Source organism: Stegostoma tigrinum, chromosome 1 (genome assembly GCF_030684315.1).
Source record: "Stegostoma tigrinum isolate sSteTig4 chromosome 1, sSteTig4.hap1, whole genome shotgun sequence".
NCBI classification, from domain to species: domain Eukaryota; kingdom Metazoa; phylum Chordata; class Chondrichthyes; order Orectolobiformes; family Stegostomatidae; genus Stegostoma; species Stegostoma tigrinum.
This window is the reverse complement of record NC_081354.1, coordinates 71,898,544-71,918,223: the sequence shown is the minus strand read 5'-3', so window position 1 is coordinate 71,918,223 and position 19,680 is coordinate 71,898,544. Positions and strand designations below refer to the sequence as shown.

The following is a 19,680-nucleotide window of genomic DNA, read 5'->3' as shown; positions in this document are numbered from 1 at the left end:
CCTAATTGTCAGCTAAAGTATAGGTCTGATTCAGAAAATGAAGAAAGAGTTTGCCAGGTGGCAAATTTAGAGTTAGCTGGCAAATCATACTGGCATTTGATTTACGTCAAGGGAATTTTATGGTCTGGATCGTGCTCAGTTTGAAGTTTTTCATGAGATGCATTTTTTACAGTATCTCACTCTCTTCAAGAGAACATCATTGTACGGTTTCTCAGTGGGAATGTTCTAGACTCCAGTTGTTAGGAGATCTTCTTGAATAGACTCCACTTATCAAGTGTATATTGAAATTTGGTTAAACTTGGCCTACTGCTTGCTTTGAAGTAAAAGTGGACTTTAATGCCAGCTGGATGAGTGATGCTTTCCATGTCGGAGGCTGTAAATTCTGCACTAGGATGTCACGTCGTTGTGGATTTTGCAATACCTGGAAATTTCTGTTTCTTTTAGAAGAACTACTAAAACTAAAAGGAGAAACAAATTCAGATGTATATTTAAAAGTTATTTAAAGCTAGAGTCAATGTTCTTTGGCAAACCACAGGAGAAGTGTTTAGATTGTTTTTGGCTGTATAATTAACTGGAAAGTGTGCAAAAATGATTTATGAGGATGTTGCCAGGACTAGTAGGCCTGAGTTATAGGGGGCGAGAGATAATTGGAACTGCAGATGCTGGAGAATCCGAAATTACAAAGTGTGGAGCTGGATGGACACTGCAGGCCAAGTAGCATTATAGGAGCACAAAAGTTGACATGTTGGGCCTAGACCCTTCATCAGAAAACAAGTTGGTTAGGATATGACTTTATTCCTTGGAACATTGGAAAATGAGCGGTGGTCTTATTGAGGTGCGTAAAAGCATAATGGACGCAGATAGGATGAATACATGTAGCCTTTTTCCCAGGGATGGGGAATTGAAAACTAGAGGGCATAGGTTTACGATGAGTGGGGATAGGTTTAAGAAGGACCTGAGGGGCAACTTCTTCATGCAGGGAGTGATGTGTGTATGGAATAGGCTGCTGGAGAAGGTGGTTGAGGCAGCATATTAAAAACATTTGGATAGGTACATTGGTTTAGATGGATATGAACCAATTGCAGGCAGTTAGAACTAGCTGAATGGGCACTATGGTCAGCATGGACCAGTTTGGGCTGAAAGGCCTGTTTCCATGCTGTATGATTCTATGACTGTATGACAATCGCAAAAACTAAACTTAGAAAGCACCTTAAATACCAGGTCTGGATTTATCAACAGAGGAAAAAGTATAAATAGTAGTAACATAAGGTGATGGATTGTTGTTGAGGTCAGAGTGCTTGACTTTGAAGTAAGAGACGAGATAAATCATTTGAATGACATGGAATTTATGGATAAAGGGAATGAGAGTTAAGCAAGTCATTACTACGTTCATGGCCAGGGTGGAGATTCCAACTTTGTAGAGATGACAATAAGCAATCCTTTAAAATGAAATCATGGATAACGTTATACTAACATTCCAGATTGATTCAGGCAGAGAAAGAGCAGTATTCACCCTATGATTTAGTCAGTGGTCAGGAACAGGAGTGTGTGCCTTCGGGTGAGGCTGGTCAGGAGGGCAGGAACCTTAGCCTTGCACTTGTCAAACACATTTGAAGTTAGCTCTGCACCTGGTGCTGTGGCTGGTTTTCTAGCCAGGTGCTTAACTATCTGAGCATGTAGAGAGGTTTTTCAACTAAATAGTGGCAGCGTAGGATTAATTTTGGGAAGGCCAAAAGAGAAAGGTACACACATAGGATTAATATTGGAAATGAATATGGTATATAATAATCAGCCTGTGACAGGAAGAGATAGAAAGTATAAATCTACATAGTTGCCTAATTTCAGCATTTGTACTGTTCAGTACTTCTGAGCCATTACCAGGTGGCCTACATATGCCACCTATTGTGGTTTTAGTTCCTTTACCATTTGTCAGTTCCACCTGTAAGGTCTAAGACTGCAGCTGCTGGAAGTCAGAGTCAATAAAATGTGGAGCTGGAGGAACACAGCAGGTCAGGCAGCATCAGAGGAGCAGGAAAGCTGGCGTTTCAGGTCTGACCCCTTCATCAGTTAATTTGTTCTTTACATTCTGTGCATTTGTATGAAGAACTATGATTTTGGCTGTACATTCTGTCCTGTCCATCAGCATCCTTTTATTATTTCTCCCTTCTAGCTTATTTAATCCACTTTTTATAATCCAGCCTTGTTCATTAAACTGACATCACTTGTTGTATCTATTAAGCTTGGCTGTCTCCTGACCAGCTGCTCCAGTTTTTACCCCCTGCCACATTAGTTTACATAAAAATCAATAAGTCAGTCAGTCTTAGGCTCGTACAATATAGAAGAGGTCCTTCAGCTCATTAGGAAGAGAATGTCCCCGCCTATCTGCAGGAATCCCACTTCCCAGCACTTGGCCCATAGCCTTGAATGTGATGATAGTTCAAGTATTCTTCCATGTACATTTTAAAGGTTGAGGTTTCTCACGCCTACTTCCTTCATGGCTATGCATCATCTCAGTGGGAAAAAAAATCCTCAAAACACCTTCACCCACTCCCTCCTGCAACTTCAAGCCTTTCATCCTAAAAGCATGCGTCATAATTATTGATCCTTAAGGGGTACAACTGCTTCCTGTCCAAATTGTCTGTGTACTTCATAATCTTATCCACCTCAACGAAGTCAGCCCTCAGCCTTCTTTGTTCCAAAGAAAACAACCAAAGCTTATGCAGCCTCTCTTCATAATTAAACTTCTCAATCCCAGGCAACATCCTGGTGAATCTCCTTGTCACCCCATCCTGTGCAGGCACATCCTTCTAATAGTGTGGCGACCAGAACAGTATACAGTACTCCAGCTGTGGCCTAAACAAAGTTCTGCTCAATTCCAACATAGCCTCCTGGTCTTATAATCTAAGCCATGACTGATAGAGACAAATGTCTCACATGCTTTCTTAACTCCCTTATTAACCTACCTATGGGGATGTGAGGACAAGCACCCCAAGATCCCTCTGTTCCTCTGAGCTCCCTAGTGTCCTGCCATTCATTGAGTACTCTCTCATCTTGTAATTTCTTCCAAAGTGCAAAACCTTGTGGTTTTCAGGGTTAAATTCCATCTGAGTTCTGAGGAAGGATCACTCAACAAGAAATGTTAACTCTGATTTTTCTCCATAGATGCTGCCAGACCTGCTGAGCTTTTCCAGAAATTCCTATTTTATTAAAATTACATCTTCCAATGATCTGCCCATCTGGTCAATCTATCTATATCCTCCTGTAACCCAAACCCTCATTCACGCTTCAGCACCTGGCCAATTGTCATGTCCTTTGGTATGATTAGATAGTTACTAACGTAACAAGGCTACAGGATGACTTGGACTGGACTTAATTCTTGAAGATTACTGGATACTGAGGAAGAATGGGAAGCCAGGGAAATGTGCAGGTATGGATCTATTAGTGATGGATTTAGCAGAATAGAGAGAGATGACTTAAGTTTAGGAAACCAAGCTGTACACTGATTTAGGTGGAGACAAGAAATGTTAAAAGCAAGATGTCACTTGTGGAGAGTAATGTGCAGGTGTCCAAACAATGACCACACAGTAGGATGGAAAATACAGGAACAAATGATGGTAGCATGTCAGAAAGGCAAAGTGCTATATTGGGAGAGGTTAGTCTTCATACAAAAGGAAAATCAGATGGGCAAAGGTAAACAGGATGAAGAGCTCATAGATAACAAAGTGTGGAGCTGGATGAACACAGCAGGCCAAGCAGCATCTCAGGAGCACAAAAGTTACATTTCGGGCCTAGATCCTCTCTGATGAAGGGTCTAGGCCCGAAACGTCAGCTTTTGTGCTCCCGAGATGCTGCTTGGCCTGCTGTGTTCAGCCAGCTCCACACTTTGTTATCTTGGATTCTCCAGCGTCTGCAGTTCCCATTATCGCTGAAGAGCTCATAACATGTTTTAGGGATAGTCTCTTTGAACAATACCAGAGAGCAGTCTGTGCTAGACCTAGGTATTGTGCAATGAGGATTAATTCATGATCTTATCATAAAGGTGCCCCTAGATAGTAGTTGCATTTGAATTTTACTTTTGTTTTGAGGGAGGAGGAGAGATTGGAGATAATTTATTAAAATTTAACTAAAGGCAACAATGAAGGCATGAAAACAGAGCTAGTTAATGTGAATGAGCAAATAAGATTAAAGGATACATCAACAGAGATAGGTGACAGACATTTAAAAGGAAATTTCAAAACACAGAGTAGATACATTTTAATGGGTAAGGAAAGCCCCAAGAGATAGACCCACCAACTGTGATTCACAAGACATGTTAAAAAGTGTTGAAATAAAAATATAGTTGTGCAAAGAGCAGTGACAAGTTAGAATATAACAAATAACAAAGAATAACCAAAAAGTAATAAAGAGGGAAAAAATAGAGCTTGAAAAGAAACTACCTAAAAATGAAAAAACACAAATGGTTAGAGTTTCTATTAATATTTTAAAAAGAAAAGAATTAACAAAGTGAGTGCTAGCCTTATTAACTTAAGTCTGGACAATTAAGAATGGAAACAAAGAGATGGCAGTTGACCTGAGCAGCTATTTTACATTTGCCTTCAACATGGAGGAGACAAATAATATCCCAGGAGCAGCTATTAATCAGGAAATGGAAGGGAGGGAGGAAGTGGAACTGAGGAAGTTGTTGGATCTGTCTGCTGACAAGTACACAAAACTTAATGGGATTCATTCAAATGTCTTAAAGGAAGTAACTAGTGAAATAGCCCATGCATTGTCTTTAATTTCCCAGAAGTCCCTTGATTTTGGGAAAGCCCTGTTGCACGGGAAGATAGCTCGGGTAACCCCTTTGTTCAGAAAGAAGACAGACAGGAAACAGGAAGCAAAAGCCAATTAGCTCAACATTTCTCACAGGGAAAATACTAGAAGCTATGATTAAAAAAAAGTTACAGGAGTGTACTTTAAAGTTGAAGTTAATTCAAAAGAGGCAACTTGGGTTTTGTGAAAGGCAAATCATGTTAGACCAATGCATTGAGATTCTGAGAATTTACCTGTACTTTGGATAAAGTGGAATGCATGGCTGTACTGCATTTAGATCTCCAGAAGGCATTTACCGTCTTAAGTATTCTGGTATTTGAGGACGTAAGGGAGGTAATAAAGAGCTAGAGGTGAATGTTATCAGCATTTAATTGGAAGCTGAAAGGTAGGTGGTTCAGTCATAGGTTCAGTAATAGAGTCCTTACCTCTTGTCTGGGAGGTCTAGATTCAAGACCCACTTGCGCCTAAAGTATATCATTGCATATCCTAACAGGCTGGTTAGCATTACTGTTAGTGGAAACTAATTAAAATCTCTGGATGTCAAGGCCAGCAGGAATATATAGGAAAGGAAGAGAGAGTAGCTGAAGCCTTTGATTTCTCAGGGTGATAATACAGTAAACTGAAGAAAATGTATAAGTTGAAATGGGTTTGGATTTGGAAATAAATGATATTGCCAGTATGGTGCATAGGCTTTAGTGAATAAAAGTGTCAGCTGAACTTATTAAGAATGAATATTCATGGAGCAAAGCCACAAAAAAAAGAGAGTAACAAAATATTGAGGAAAAAAAGCATTAAATCTGGGATGATGATAAAAGTGAGTTGGAAAGGAGTACAGATGGGAGCAGAACGTTGCTGTGGGGCTCCTGTTTCAGAGAGGGACAATGGGTTAAATGATCTCTTTCAGTGCTATGGGTGGAAACGTGCACATAGCCAAAAATAAACTTTAAGCTTTAGTCTTCTGGATTTGTATGAGGTTTCTAAGATGAAAAAGAGTAAGTTGATGGAAGAGTAGGCGCAGTTAGAGTAAGATGAGAGTGTTGCATCTCTGAGGGTGACTGCACCAAAGGTACAGTAAGTAAGGTGCAGTTAGTAGTGGAAAGCATGACCAAACTAGTAGATACCGAGAAAGAGCATGGTGTAATGTGCAGGTGAGCAAACACAGACTTACTACTGATAAGATCATCAGATCGGAGATCATGAATCATTTAGGGCCATTTCTGTAAGAGTGTAAAACATTTGGGAAAGGACAAAAGTGGAGGAGTAGAGGCTATAAATCTGCTAGTGTGATTGAATTGCAGGAATTGAAGTGGTGAGCTTGATTTGAGGAAATTAGTGGAATTGACATTGGAAGAACATTTCAAACATGTTGCAGGAGTTGAGGTCTAGACAAGTTGGATGCTGCTCTGATAGGAAAGAGGTGCAGGAGATGGAATACAGAAGGAAGCTTGGTTACCTGAACATGACAGAAAAGTTAAGTGGAAGACTGACCTTGAAGAGTGGAGCAGAAGGAAAATGGCCTGAAAAGATAACATTGAGAGTCAAGCCACAGCAGTGTAATGAAGACCAATTGAAGTCAAGTGGGAAAAACTGGTGATTAGACAGCTGTAAGATGAAGTCTGCATGCAATCCAGGTGTTACTGACAGAAGCAGGGATCAACCAGCCAGCACATTAAGCCAAGCTGTGCGTAGCTCTGAGCAATTGTTCCTGCCATGGTCATTGTTGATACATAAAGGAACAGTGTTTAGAATGAAAGTAAAATTTAGTGTGTCTTTGAAAATTATGAAATGTAGTCTATTTTTCAAGTAACAATAACTTGTGATGCTGGTCCTTATCTCTTTGACTTGGATTTGGATTCCATTTTCATTTTGGGAAAGGTTCACAGTGGTGTTTAGAAAATACATTGCTTGAGGAATGTGTTGTGATTATTTTAACAACTTAAAAAGTGGAAATTGTGATTCTTTATTATGCTAAGCAGTATCTCTTCTTGACTTTGCAACCCTTAAAAGCCTTGTCTGACATTTACTTAATTGCAAACCTATCTCAGTCTCGAAGCAATTTCTGAAGATTGCGCTTTGAATAACTGAAGATGGTCAACTTCAAGTTCAATCATTGTACAACATAATCATGGTGTGGAACTGAAATATTTATTTGGGAAAGCTGTGTTTTCTTCATCTCTTGGACATTCATATTTATTCATGGGCTGTGGGGGATTTGAAGAGGAGGCAATGGGCGAATGGCATTATTGCTGGACTATTAATCCAGAGATTCAGGCAACTTTCTGGGGACCTGGGTTCACATCCTGCCATGGCAGGTGGTGGAATTTGAAATCAATAAAAAAATCTGGAATTAAGGGTCTGATGATCATGAAACTTGTTGAATACTGGGGAGAAACCCATCTGATTTACTGATGTCTGTTAGGGAAGGAACCTTGTTCTTCCCTGGCCTGGCCTACGTGTGACTCCACACCCACAGCAATGTGTTTCACTCGTAACTGCCCTCCGGGCAATTAGGGATGGGCAATAATTGCTGGCCTAGTCAGCGCTGCTGTCTTTCTGTGAATGAATCTTAAAAAAGGGCTTCGTTGATTGGATCAGCATTTAATCCCCATTGCCCAGTGGGCGATTGACTGAAATCACATTGCTGTGGGTCAGGAGTCACATATAGGCCAGACCAGATGAGGATGGTAGATTTTCTTTCCTAAAGGGTACAATGAACCAGATGTATTTTTACAAATCTTGGCAGTGGTTATGTGGATTTCCTTACACTATTGAGGGATTCGAACTCTATAAAATTTTGAGTTTTCTTTCAGCAGTTGATTGACTAATGATCTTATAACATTAAAAGGGCAAAAGCAATCATGACATTTAGCAATGTACTGGATGACTTTCTAAAACTAAACATTTTGTTTTTAACAGCTGGAAAAAGTTGCAGATTCACCAAATCACGTTTTCCCTGTTAATGGAGGATTTCATGCTTTGAAAGGAATAATTGATTTGGTAAGCATTATTGGTTTCATATTGTTTGTGCAGTGCCTAATAATAATCTCATTTGTGTATCTTGATTCTAAGAGTGAAAGCATATTTGAAATGCAATTTGTTACATTTCGTTTATTTATGACAATGTACAGCAATCTTATTATCATTGTTATTATGGAAAAAAAAATGACCAGTTTCAAAATGCTGTAAATACATAGGGATAACTATTTTTGTAGTCTGTATCTTACAGTGAAAGCAAGATCAGTAGATATGTATAGATTTTACAACAATGACTAACAGTGCTTGAGTTCAGGTTTGGTGAAGAAGAGTCTCTGCTATACTTGGTTTGAAGCCAACAAATGAGAGCGAGTTTAAGATGACGCCATTACATTGTAAATGGAAGATACTTTGTGGAGAACTGACCTCAGCAGTGGTCTGTAAATTGTAGGTTGTAGGGCAATGAACATTTTGAATTTGGGGACATTCAATTGACAACCAAGGAGCAGCAAATTGCGAAACAGCAAGTGCTGACAGAATACAATGTGATAAAGGCCTGATCGTTTCTTTTAGTACTGTGTGTTTGAGGGATAAATATTGGCCAGGACGCTGTAGAGAGTTTCTCCGCTCTTCTGGAAGTTGTGCCACTGAAATTATTACAACTACCTGACAGGGCTGTTAGTATGTTAACCTAATGATCTCAGCTGACAGACAGATTTGAGACTAAAGCAGAAAGCAGAAATGTCTCTGGTGTTGCTGCCTTGAGAGTACAGGATCCAAACAGGTGTCTTCCTTCCTCTCTGTCTCTGTTACCAGTTTGAGAGAGGAAAAGACAAGATGTGTGTGTGCCCAACTTTTAACCTGCAATGGCAATGAAAAATGGTTCATCATAAATAATAAGATTAAGACTGGGTTTTATGAGCTTGAGATAATAGAGTTGGCTCTTTGGTGGTTTGACATCAGCTGAAAGACAGAGGAAACTTGGGGTAAATTTTATGTTGTTTGACTGGGTGTAGGAGAGTGGCTCGCATGTATGCTGCTGGCCAGCTCCCATCACCACCTTTTGTACCTGTTGAACAAAGCGAGTTGCAGCCTGTTTGACTGGCTTCCTGCTCAAGAGCCACAATGATAGCTGTGTAGGTATCTTGCTTTGTGAACAGAAATGCTTTGCTTGCTCCCCCTTCCAAGCTCGCAGTTACAGTCGGAACTGTTTCTGAGGCCTGTTTTTTCAAAAATGCCACACCATAATAAGCTCCTGTGACCTGAGGTAGCATAACATGTAATGTGCTGAATATTTTGCTGTAGTCACATTCACATTGTGGGCAGAGAGGTGAGAAGGTAGTTGTAAGTAAAACCTTGAGGTGAGGATTCTGAGAATCATCACTGCAGCTGATGACGTCGCACAGCAACTGGGTCATGACTACAAGTGCGGCATCTCCCTGCTCTCTCACCTTCTAACTATTTTGAAGGCAGGAAAAGTACTAAAACAATGTTATTAGAGATTTTACAGACACCACCACATTGTACAATAAAATCTGCAAGTTCATTGAAACCACAGTACTAGCGACAGGTTTTGTCTGTCGCTGTTGTTTCACCTCATTATAGCAGGTGTGAAAGATTCCCATATATTTTAGACCTGATGCATGAGATGTTCAGAGTTGCTTGCTCTGCAGGTTTTGAAAAATGTCAATTTCAGTCTGCGTAATATCAGAAAACAGCGACATGACGACCGGGGTGGTGACATGATATTGTCGCGCTGGACTTTACATGGGAAGCGGACAGTGTGCCTATTTCATGGCCATAAAATTTACCTTATTATATTTGCAGTTGGAATGATATGGGCACAAGTTTTCTTGTGCAGACAGCTAAATTGTCTAAAACTTGTGGAGTTTTTTTGTTTAGAATGCAGTGAATATACCTCCCATATTTGCATGCCTGCAGATAACATTAAATTTAATGGTAATCAATTTGTTTTAATCGGTTCATCAGTTAATGCGCTGTGGCATTGCAGGCACATAGTAAAGATCAAATGCAATATTCAGTTGGAGTAGAATTTGACGACAGAAGAATACTTGAATTGAAATTGTAAGACACAAGGAGCAGAAGTAGGCCATTCAGCCCATCAAGTTCACTCCACCATTCAATGAGATCATTGCTGAATTAGGTGAAGGAATCAGGGTAGTGTGATTAATGTGGAATGGAACAAGGAACAGTGATGGAGGAGAGGAAGGGGGACAATGCAAGAGGATAGATTGTGGGCAAAAGATTCTGCCTTGTGATGAGATTACGAACAGATTTTCAATTCATCCTCAACTTAATGTTCCCAGAGGTGACTGCAATTTGTTGTTGGTGGTAAGGTGGGGATGGGAATGTGCTAGCTCATTTGCCATTTTTAGTTATTTGGTCCAACATTGTGCCTATCACGCACTCTATTCCAGCTATTTAATACACTGTGTTGCTTTACTAATGATGATACTGCATTACATCTGGAACTTCTGCTGCACACCCAGTTATATCCTCTGATTCTCTCTTGCCCACTGGGCATGCCACGAAAAGAAAAACATTGACTAAATCAGGGCAGGCAGACATACCTGTGGTAACAGCCCCAGTTATAGAAAATGGGGTAAGAGAAGAAATTGTTAAGTCTGGCCACTGGAAAGAACCACAGGTAGAGTCACGAAGGGGCACATACTGAAAACAACAAAATGAGAGTCACTTAGAGCAATCCACCACAAACAGATAAAATGCGAAGGGGCACATACTGAAAACAACAAAATGAGAGTCACTTAGAGCAATCCACCACAAACAGATAAAATGCACAAGTACAGAGCAAGACCACAAACCACAAAACAACGTTTACATATAATTGCACTTAACTTTATATTAAGCATTTCCATGGGCATTTACTGGGATAAGACAATTATGCTGGTTAAATAATCTAGTTTAATTTAAATGTACATGACTTTGACAGAGGCCAAATTTGGAATCATACAAAGTACAGTTATTACTATCCCTTTTTGGCTTCCAGTGTGAAATGTTGTAAACAGGAACAGGATAGATAAAACGTGGAAAAGAAACAACTTACGTGCAGACTTTTCCAACATGCAATGGAATTATCTGACTATATTGTATTTTTTTTACAGAGTACGAGACAGATTAAACATAAGGAGGTAATTTTAATCTCCCAAAAAAGGGGCAGCTTTGGCCTAGATGGAATGTTAAACTTTGAAACATCCAATAAGGTTGCCTGAGATTGAGATACCTGACAGGTGAAAGAAACCATTAGATTATCCTTTCTGCATTGCTATGTAATGGCCAAACAAATTGGAAGAAACCGACCCCACAACCATCTGCCTGTGTTTTCTTATCCATGAAGTCTACATCCATCATCTTTTGTAAAGCTTGGGTATGGTGGTAGCTATTCAGTTCACTGGAGAGTGTCTATTCTTGGTTACAGAAATTGCAGAAGTGCCGACCACAGTTATCAAGTCCTCCTTTTGCTCAAGGCATGACACTGAGAGACTAGAAGATTGCTCTTTTCCCTCTCCCAACCAAAGAAAAGGTTCAAAGAATGAAAAGTGGAGAGTTGGTAGATTGTGAAAGTCGTGGAGGATTACATATTAGATGAAGAACCAATAACCAGATAGTACAGATTTATGGGGAATGGCGAAAAAACATGAGTAAAAAGCTTTATAGGTTGAATTCTACGGCACCGCCTGTTGGTGTATTGATGTTGTGGAGCTTGTGAAATAAATCAGATGGATAAGCTATCACCTCCCAAAGCTGTCCTCCATTTTACAGGAGGGTAAAGTATCAGGCAGCCATCCTGGCCCTAGGCCTGTTGAGCTGGCTAAGTGGACAATGAATAGCTGCTTAAAGGCCTCATTTCCTCTCTGCCCGGACCCCCCCTCCCCCCAATAAATTATGATCTCTATAGGGAAGGTGGGCAGAAGGCAAGCAGCCTGGAAACTTTCATTGTGTGAGCTGCTGCTGCATGGGAGCTAAGTCCTTCTGTAGGAGACACTGCAGTAGTGGGGGTGGAGCCCCTTATATCCATCAGAGTAATCTTTACCTCTACTTCCACTCTACCCCACTGCATTCCACCCCGCTCCTCCATCTGGGGCTCTCTAACCTGACTCCAACCCACTTTCACTTCAGTGGGGTCTCCTAGCTAGACTCAGCCAAACTCTCTGTACTCAAGTCTGGGAGACACCTTGTCTTCTTTGTGCACTGGTTGTAGTGCCAACAGTATTCACCTCTGTATTCTGACAGCTGGAACTAAAGAACTGCTCGGAAATTATATTGGCTAACAGCTGTCTAGGTCAGGACCTCCCATCTATGAGGGTTGAAAGTCTCTGTCCAATCAATCATGGCTACCCACAGTGTAATGTTGTGGGGCAGCCAGATTTCTCATTGGCAAGGTGTTGACTGACTACGTTGAGAGTTGTGGTAATCTGTCTGTAAAATAACCCCTCAGTAACAAGTAGTTAGGAACGCATTAGCTGATTAGCGGGTCGATGCAGGTTCAGTATGCACCTTCAAAGGTGAATGGGATCAATACTTGAAGGAGAAAAAGTTGCTGGGACAGTGGGGAATGAGCGGAGGCAGGGATCTGATGGATTGCTCATAGTAAAGAGGTGCTACAGCTTCAATGTCTGAATGGCCTCAATTTATACCATACAATTCCATGATAAAAGGTGGGCCTGACAGATTAATGGAGAATCCAAGATATTAAAATGTGAGGCTGGATGAACACAGCAGGCCCAGCAGCATCTCAGGAGCACGAAAGCTGATGTTTCGGGCCTAGACCCTTCATCAGAGAGGGGGATGGGGTGAGGATTCTGGAATAAATAGGGAGAGTATCACAGATTAATGGAGAAGTTTTGTTTTTGATTTATTTATTTCAATGTGCTGCTATCCTTACATTTTTGCTTCAACAGTAGTTTTCCTGTTGCTGAATTATTTTACAATATCCAGCTGTTTTTGCACATAAAGAGACATATACAGCTGTTATTTTATTGTCACTTAGTAATTGTTCCGCAGGTCATTTCATCACACGTCTATTACTGCAGGTATAGCAACCATTCAAGGAGAATGTCCACCTTTTCTTTCCTGGGTTTTATGCTAACATTGTCAAGATTCTGGGAGCCAGTAAGGAAAGATTTCCAGGCACAACATTGTCATTGACATCACATGAGGCTCTTAGAAACACTGTTGAATAAGCCAGCAACGTTCGAGAGCTGTCATGAGACCCTCCCTTAATATTCACTTAACACCACCAACACATTGTGCAGATCTTTGTCCAGTCTTCTGCCAGTTATAATGCTGCCGACATTCAGTGCCAAGCTTCCTTTCCTCTGCTGTTTGATCGAGTTGAGGATTCAGAGGCTTACTTCTTGCAACCATGTTTGTCCTGTTTACACCTAGCTTATGATATTTTCTTAAGAATTCGCATTTGCTTTCTGAATTAAGTTAAAACTATAGCCATGGATTATTGCTGCAGTGCTCACACTTTTTTGTCAAAGGGCCCTTTCAAATGGTATTATTCGCAACCACATCCCCATGTAAACTATAATACTGTAAAGCGATCATAATATTAGGTTGCTGACGCCCATGTCACCCACCCATGCTGACACTGTTTGTTAAGCACTGGTAGACCAATGGAAAGTCTGTCTGAACCCTCATTTGAGAATCACTGCACAAGATGCATCATCAAGCGCACCATTCTGCTGTTCAATCAATGTTCAGACATCATAGAGTCATAGAATTACACAGCTCAAAATGGTCAAGTGCTTTCAGGCAGCTTTGCGAAATGGCCAATGGTTTCAAGTGTGAGGACAGTTTTCATTTAGAGACAGGGCTTCAATTTTCAGTAACCCTGACCCTCTTCAGTTGAATAGAAAGCTAAATTTACTGCCCACTTGTCTATTTAACCCTGCCGCTGCTCGCTCATGTTCTCTGATTCACTGTGTCAGACTCTGTTGTTTCACTGTCCTGCCTAGGGTATCCATTTTTATGCTGGGGTTTGAGCTTGTATCTTTCTGTCGTGCTTTGCAGAGTCCAGGTCTTCAGATGGATTTGGAAGAATGGCAGAGGAGCAAGAATTAGAATGGTTTAGAAAGGCAAAGAGGGAGCATGGGCAGCACGGTGATTCAGTGGTTTGTACTACTGCCTCAGAGCCAGGGACCCAGGTTTGATTTCAGGCTCAGGTGACTCTGTGTGGAATTTGCACATTCTTCTGTGTTTGCGTGAGTTTCCTCCAGAAGCTCTGGTTTCCTCCCACAGCCCAAAGATGTGCTGGTTAGGTGGATTGGCCATACTAAATTCCCTGTAGTGTCCAGAGATGTGCAGACTCAACCCATTAGAATTAGATTTTATTGCTATGTGTACTGAATTATAGGTATACATGAGTACAATGATAAGTTTATAAAATCGTCATTGTTAGGCACCATCTTGATTACGTTAGCTAAAGCCTATTACGGGAGATGTTTTCTTGTGAAAATTCTGAACTTTAGTATCAAAAATTTACCTAGAAATTAGCAAAAACAAAGGTATATTCAAGGCCATTGGAAAAGAAGGTCTTGTTTTCAGAAGAATAATCTAAAAATATGGATGTCAAAGGACTTTCGCAAGAGTGGACTGCATTCATAGATCATTATAGTTTTAACATTTGAGCCATAGCATAAAAGTATGTTGCTGAATCAATTTAATTGCCAAAAGAACATTTAAAAATTTACAACATTCAAGGCTGAGAATTTTTTTGACTTTCTTCCATCCTCTGCACATAATTTATGGCTGCTTTCACTACAGATCTGAAGTTTTGCTGAATTCTCCATGTTGTGACTCACTGTTATGGCAGCATCTTGTATCTTGAGTTGGTTTCACTGTTTGCATGTTTGTGATCTAAGCTGTTATTATTTATAAAAGACAAAATTTGACTTCTTAGGACTTCAGATATATTGCTTCAATGTGATTGTCAATTAGGACGATAGTTGATACCTTCCAAAAAATAATGAGGCCTTGTTAATTCAGTTTTTCTTTTTGGAAGAAAAGGGGTCAGAGGTGGAAGTGGTAGGGGAATGTGGGTTGCTGGTTATATGGCTATGATTTTCATAACGGGGCACGTACCTCCTCTTGGCTTTCCCTTTGCCCCTCTCACTGTTTACTAACCCACTCCAGGTTAGTGAGAAAGCTACAGTGGCTTCCCCACTCAGCCAGTTGACATAATGGAATCCCAGTTTGTATGAACTCATGAGACTCCTGTTGAATATGGGTGGTTGCCTTATCCATTTGTAGAATTCTGCAGGTTGAACTGAAAAATGGTAAGCAAGATTTGGTTTTGCATAGGCGATTAACTTGTTTGATTTATTTTTGCTGGGTAGGTTCAAAATCAAGAGCATGTTTGGCAAGCTTCAGTGGAGTTTTAACTGGACATGCATCCGTGAAACATAATTACTTATACCTTAGCATAAACTTTATAGGAGTTTAGTGATCTCACTCAAAGGCCAGAAGGATAGACTGTCAATGAAAGGAGAAACGAATGCCTTGAGCCAAATTTATTTGTCAGGATAGATATGGAAACCAAGTGTTGCTGTGGTTGAGGATGACATAGTTGTGCATGGGATGCCATGAAACAAAATTTCTCATCCAAGGCCACATTTAGCAGCTGTCTTGGGAAGGAACTTGAACTGTTTTCTTGCACTTAGTCATTGTGGGAAAAAATTCTGATTGCCTCGCTGGTACTTAACCACTCAAGTGTATGTAGATTTATTGTGCCTTTTGGCTGTGTGTTATTCCAACAGCTAGAGATTAATTTGATTTTGGCAGACGAATGCTTAAGACATCTGTATAATATTCATGTATTGTTCAACACAGATGTTAACCTATTTCACTTAAATGTATTAGTACCTACTTTAAAATATTGATGAGGATATAAATGCATTGAGCATTTGTCTGTTAAGTCTTTTACAGGTCTTATAGTGGCTATCCGTGTATCCAATTAAGCTTGGTTTTTTAAACGAAGAGGAAGTTAATGTGTTTACTATTAATGCTTTACTATTTGATCATTCTGTTTCTTTAATCTTTGATAATATGATTTGAACTGTTTCATGTGGAGGAGATTTTACCAGCTTTGTGTTTTGTATTTTGCTTTAGATTTTAATGGGGTTTTGTGGTTTCTGCTGGTTTTGTGTTTTCCAGGAACAGGTCACCTGTAGATCAGAATGAAACAGAACGCTGGAGAAATTAAGCAGGTCTGTGGAGAGTGAAACAGAGTTAACATTTCGAGTCTGATTTGACATTTTTCAGAACTGACTCTACACTGGACTTGAGACATTAACACTGTTCCTGTCTGCATAGATGCTGCCAGAGCTGCTAAGTTTCTCCAGCATTCTGTGTTTGTTTCAAATTTCCAGCATCTGCAGTATTTTGCCTTTTTAGATCAGAACAGGCCATTTCTATGACTGAAGTTAAGTATATAGTGAGTGCGCATGTCCGGACTGTAAAAAGTTCATATAAAATGAAGAAGGAATTGCAAAGACTGAAGTAAGATTTGTATAATCTCCAGTACAAATATCTTGGCTTAGCACAGGTAGGAAAGAAATAGAATTTCAATCGCAAGAACATCTATCACCTTTTTGTGCTTGTCAGAACAGAAAGTGGTACAAAATGGTATCGGTGGAAAAAGTGGGAAGAAAACAGATAATAGACAAGAAAAATGTCACCTTGAACATTTGAGGTCAATTTCTGTGCCAATGTCTCAGTCATTGTTTTGCGTTGGCTTAGAGAATGTTACCTGCCAGACTGTGGACTTTTTGAAGTAAACCTTAATTTACATGAAATTAACTATAGATAGTCTCACTAAACAGGAAGAATGAGCTGCTGCTAATTCTCCCCGAGCCTCTACATCATCACACAATCATGATATACAACTATAAGATGTTGAGCAGAAGTAGGCCGTTCAGCCCATCGAGTCTGCTGTGCCATTCAGTGAGATCATGGCTGATCTAATAATCCTCAACTCCATTTTCTTGACGTTTCCATGTAATCATTGAGACACTTAATGATTAAAAATCTTTCTATCTCTGCCTTGAATATACTTAACAACTCTCAACAGCCCTTCACAGCAAGGGATTTCATAGGTGCATAATCCTCTGGGAGAAGAAGTTCCAGCTAATCTTCATTTTGAATATATGACCCCTTATTCTGAGATTATGCTGTCTGGTCCTCGAATCTCTCATGAAGGGAAACAACTTTTCCACATCTAATCTGTCAAGCCTCCTAAGAATCTTTTATGTTTCATAAAGTCACCTCCCATTCCATAAACTTGAATGCGGACAAGCCTAACTTATTCAATCTCTCCTCATTAGACATCTCTTCCATATTTAGTATCAGTCTAGTGAACCTTCTTTGGACTTCATTCGATGCCAGTGTATCTTTCCCTATATAATGGGGCCCAAAACTGTTCTCAATATTCGAGCTGTAGTCTAACTAGTTCCTTGTAAAGGTTTAGCAAAACCTCCCTACCTTTGTACTCCACACTTTTTTATACTCTTCATCGATGTGACTTCCCACATATATGCCCAATTGTTAACCCTTTACTCTACATCTGTCCCTCGTTTTTGCCTCCATATATTCATATCTGTACGTGCATCTTTATATATACATATATATATATAAACTTTTCTGAGGTTTCACCAAATTACCCAGTCATAAGTGATGTTCTCTTTGAGGTTCTTGAGAATGTGCATTTTCTAAATTCACGGTCAACTTTTGTTCTTGATTTTCTTTCTTCCTCATTCCCTGAAGCAGAAAGTTGGAAACTTTCCAACTTAACTTTTTGTTTCATGTTTCCTTGTTTGTGTAGAGAAGTGTCTAGTGGTTATGAATAGAACAACCTGCACTCCTTTGATGAAGTTCTTATCATCCTGCTTTGGATAATTAGTAGGTACTGCCAACAATGGGGGTGGCATGGTGGCTCGGTGATTAGCAGTGCTGCCTTGCATCACCAGGGACCTGGGTTCAAGCCCACCCTTGGGCAACTGCCTGTGTGGAATTTGTACATTCTCCTCATGTCTGCATGGGTTTTCTCTGAGAGCTCCGGTTTCCTCCCATAATTCAAAGATGTGAAGGTGAGGTGGATTGGCCGTGCAAAATTGCCTGTAGTGTTCAGGGATGTGTAGATTAGGGCGATGGGTTTGGCTGGGATGCTCTGAGTGTTAGCGTGGACTTGTTGGGGCAAAGGGTCTGTTTCCACACTGTCGGGATTATAAAATGATGAACAGTGTGTCATCAACCACTGTCTGGAAAATCCCCCTGTATGTTATATATTAGCCTCAATCTGAAACTTTGGATCCATGACAGCATTTTCATGATTTATTTTGTATTTAGCAAGGATGCCAGTAGCTTTCGAATCAGTTCTAATTTTGCATGATAATCCTAAAACATAGATAGAATTTGTTTGTGTGCCCAAATGGCTGCAAATGCTTCTTGTTGTACATAACTGCATAGCTTTACTTAGTTTCTGTCAGGGATCTTTGTGCACAATAACCTGGTTTTCTTTTGCCATCTCTTTAATTTTGAAATAAAACTGCTCCAAACTTGTTGATTACATATATCAGCTGCTACACTGGATGATAGTTCAGGATCATAGTGTACTACAATGTGTTATTTCTCAAAGGATTGTTGCTGATGTTCAGTTTAGGATCATATTGATCTTATGTTAGAAGTTGCCTGAAAATGCGGTAGGAGACTGACACTTGGTGAACTATTGTCAAGAATCGCTGTAGTTCAGTGATGTTCCTCTGAGATGGAATTCTTTTATAACCTTTGTTTTCTGTGGATTGTAGACAATGGACAATAGATGCTGGAGTAGGCCATTCGGTCCTTCGAGCCAACATCACCATTCATTTATGATCATGGCTGATCATCCACAATCAGTATCCTGTTCCTGCCTTATCCCCATAACCCTTGAGTCCACTGTCTTTAAGAGCTCTAACCATCTCTTTCTTGAAAGCATCCAGAGAGTTGGCCTCCACTGCCTTCTGGGGCAGAGCATTCCATATATCCACCACACTCTGGGTGAAGAAGTTTCTCCTCAACTCTGTTCTAAATGGCCTACCCCTTATTTTTAAACTGTGTCCTCTGATTCTGGACTCACCCATCAGCGGAAACATGCTTCCTGCCTCCATAGTGTCCAATCCCTTAATAATCTTATACGTCTCAATCAGATCCCCTCTCATCCTCCTAAACTCAAGTGTATACAAGCCCAGCCGCTCCAATCTTTCAACATGTGATAGTCCCGCCATTCCAGGAATTGACCTCATGAACCTACGCTGCACTCCCTCAATAGCAAGAATGTCCTTCCTCAAATTTGGAGACCAAAACTGCATGCAATACGCCAGGTGCAGTCTCACCAGGGCCCTGTACAGCTGCAGAAGGCCCTCTTTGCTCCTATACTCAATTCCTCTTGTTATGAAGGCCAGCACGCTTTCTTCACTGCCTGCTGTACCTGCATGCTTGCTTTCATTGACTGATGTACAAGAACACCTAGATCTCAGACAATAAAATGTGAGGCTGGATGAACACAGCAGGCCCAGCAGCATCTCAGGAGCACAAAAGCTGACGTTTCAGGCCTAGACCCTTCATCAGAGAGGGGGATGGGGTGAGGGTTCTGGAATAAATAGGGAGACAGGTGGAGGTGGACTGAAGATGGAGAGAAAAGAAGATGGGTGGAGAGGAGAGTATAGATGGGGAGGTGGGCAGGGGATAGGTCAGTCCAGGGAAGAGTCCCCTCCCCCCAAAGCACCACACAACCAGCCCAGTTCTCCCCTTCACCCACTGCATCCCAAAACCAGTCCAACCTGTCTCTGCTTCCCTAACCTGTTTTTCCTCTCA

General features: G+C 40.5%; 1 protein-coding gene across 1 annotated transcript in view; it reads left to right on the top strand.

Annotated features, from left to right (window-relative positions):
* Positions 1-19,680, top strand: part of antxr2a (ANTXR cell adhesion molecule 2a) — a 221,671-nt gene that overhangs the window by 32,341 nt on the left and 169,650 nt on the right. The window contains exon 7 of the mRNA XM_048540764.2: positions 7,729-7,809. Within this exon, the coding sequence (XP_048396721.1) occupies positions 7,729-7,809 (81 nt within the window). The remainder of the gene's footprint in view (positions 1-7,728; positions 7,810-19,680) is intronic.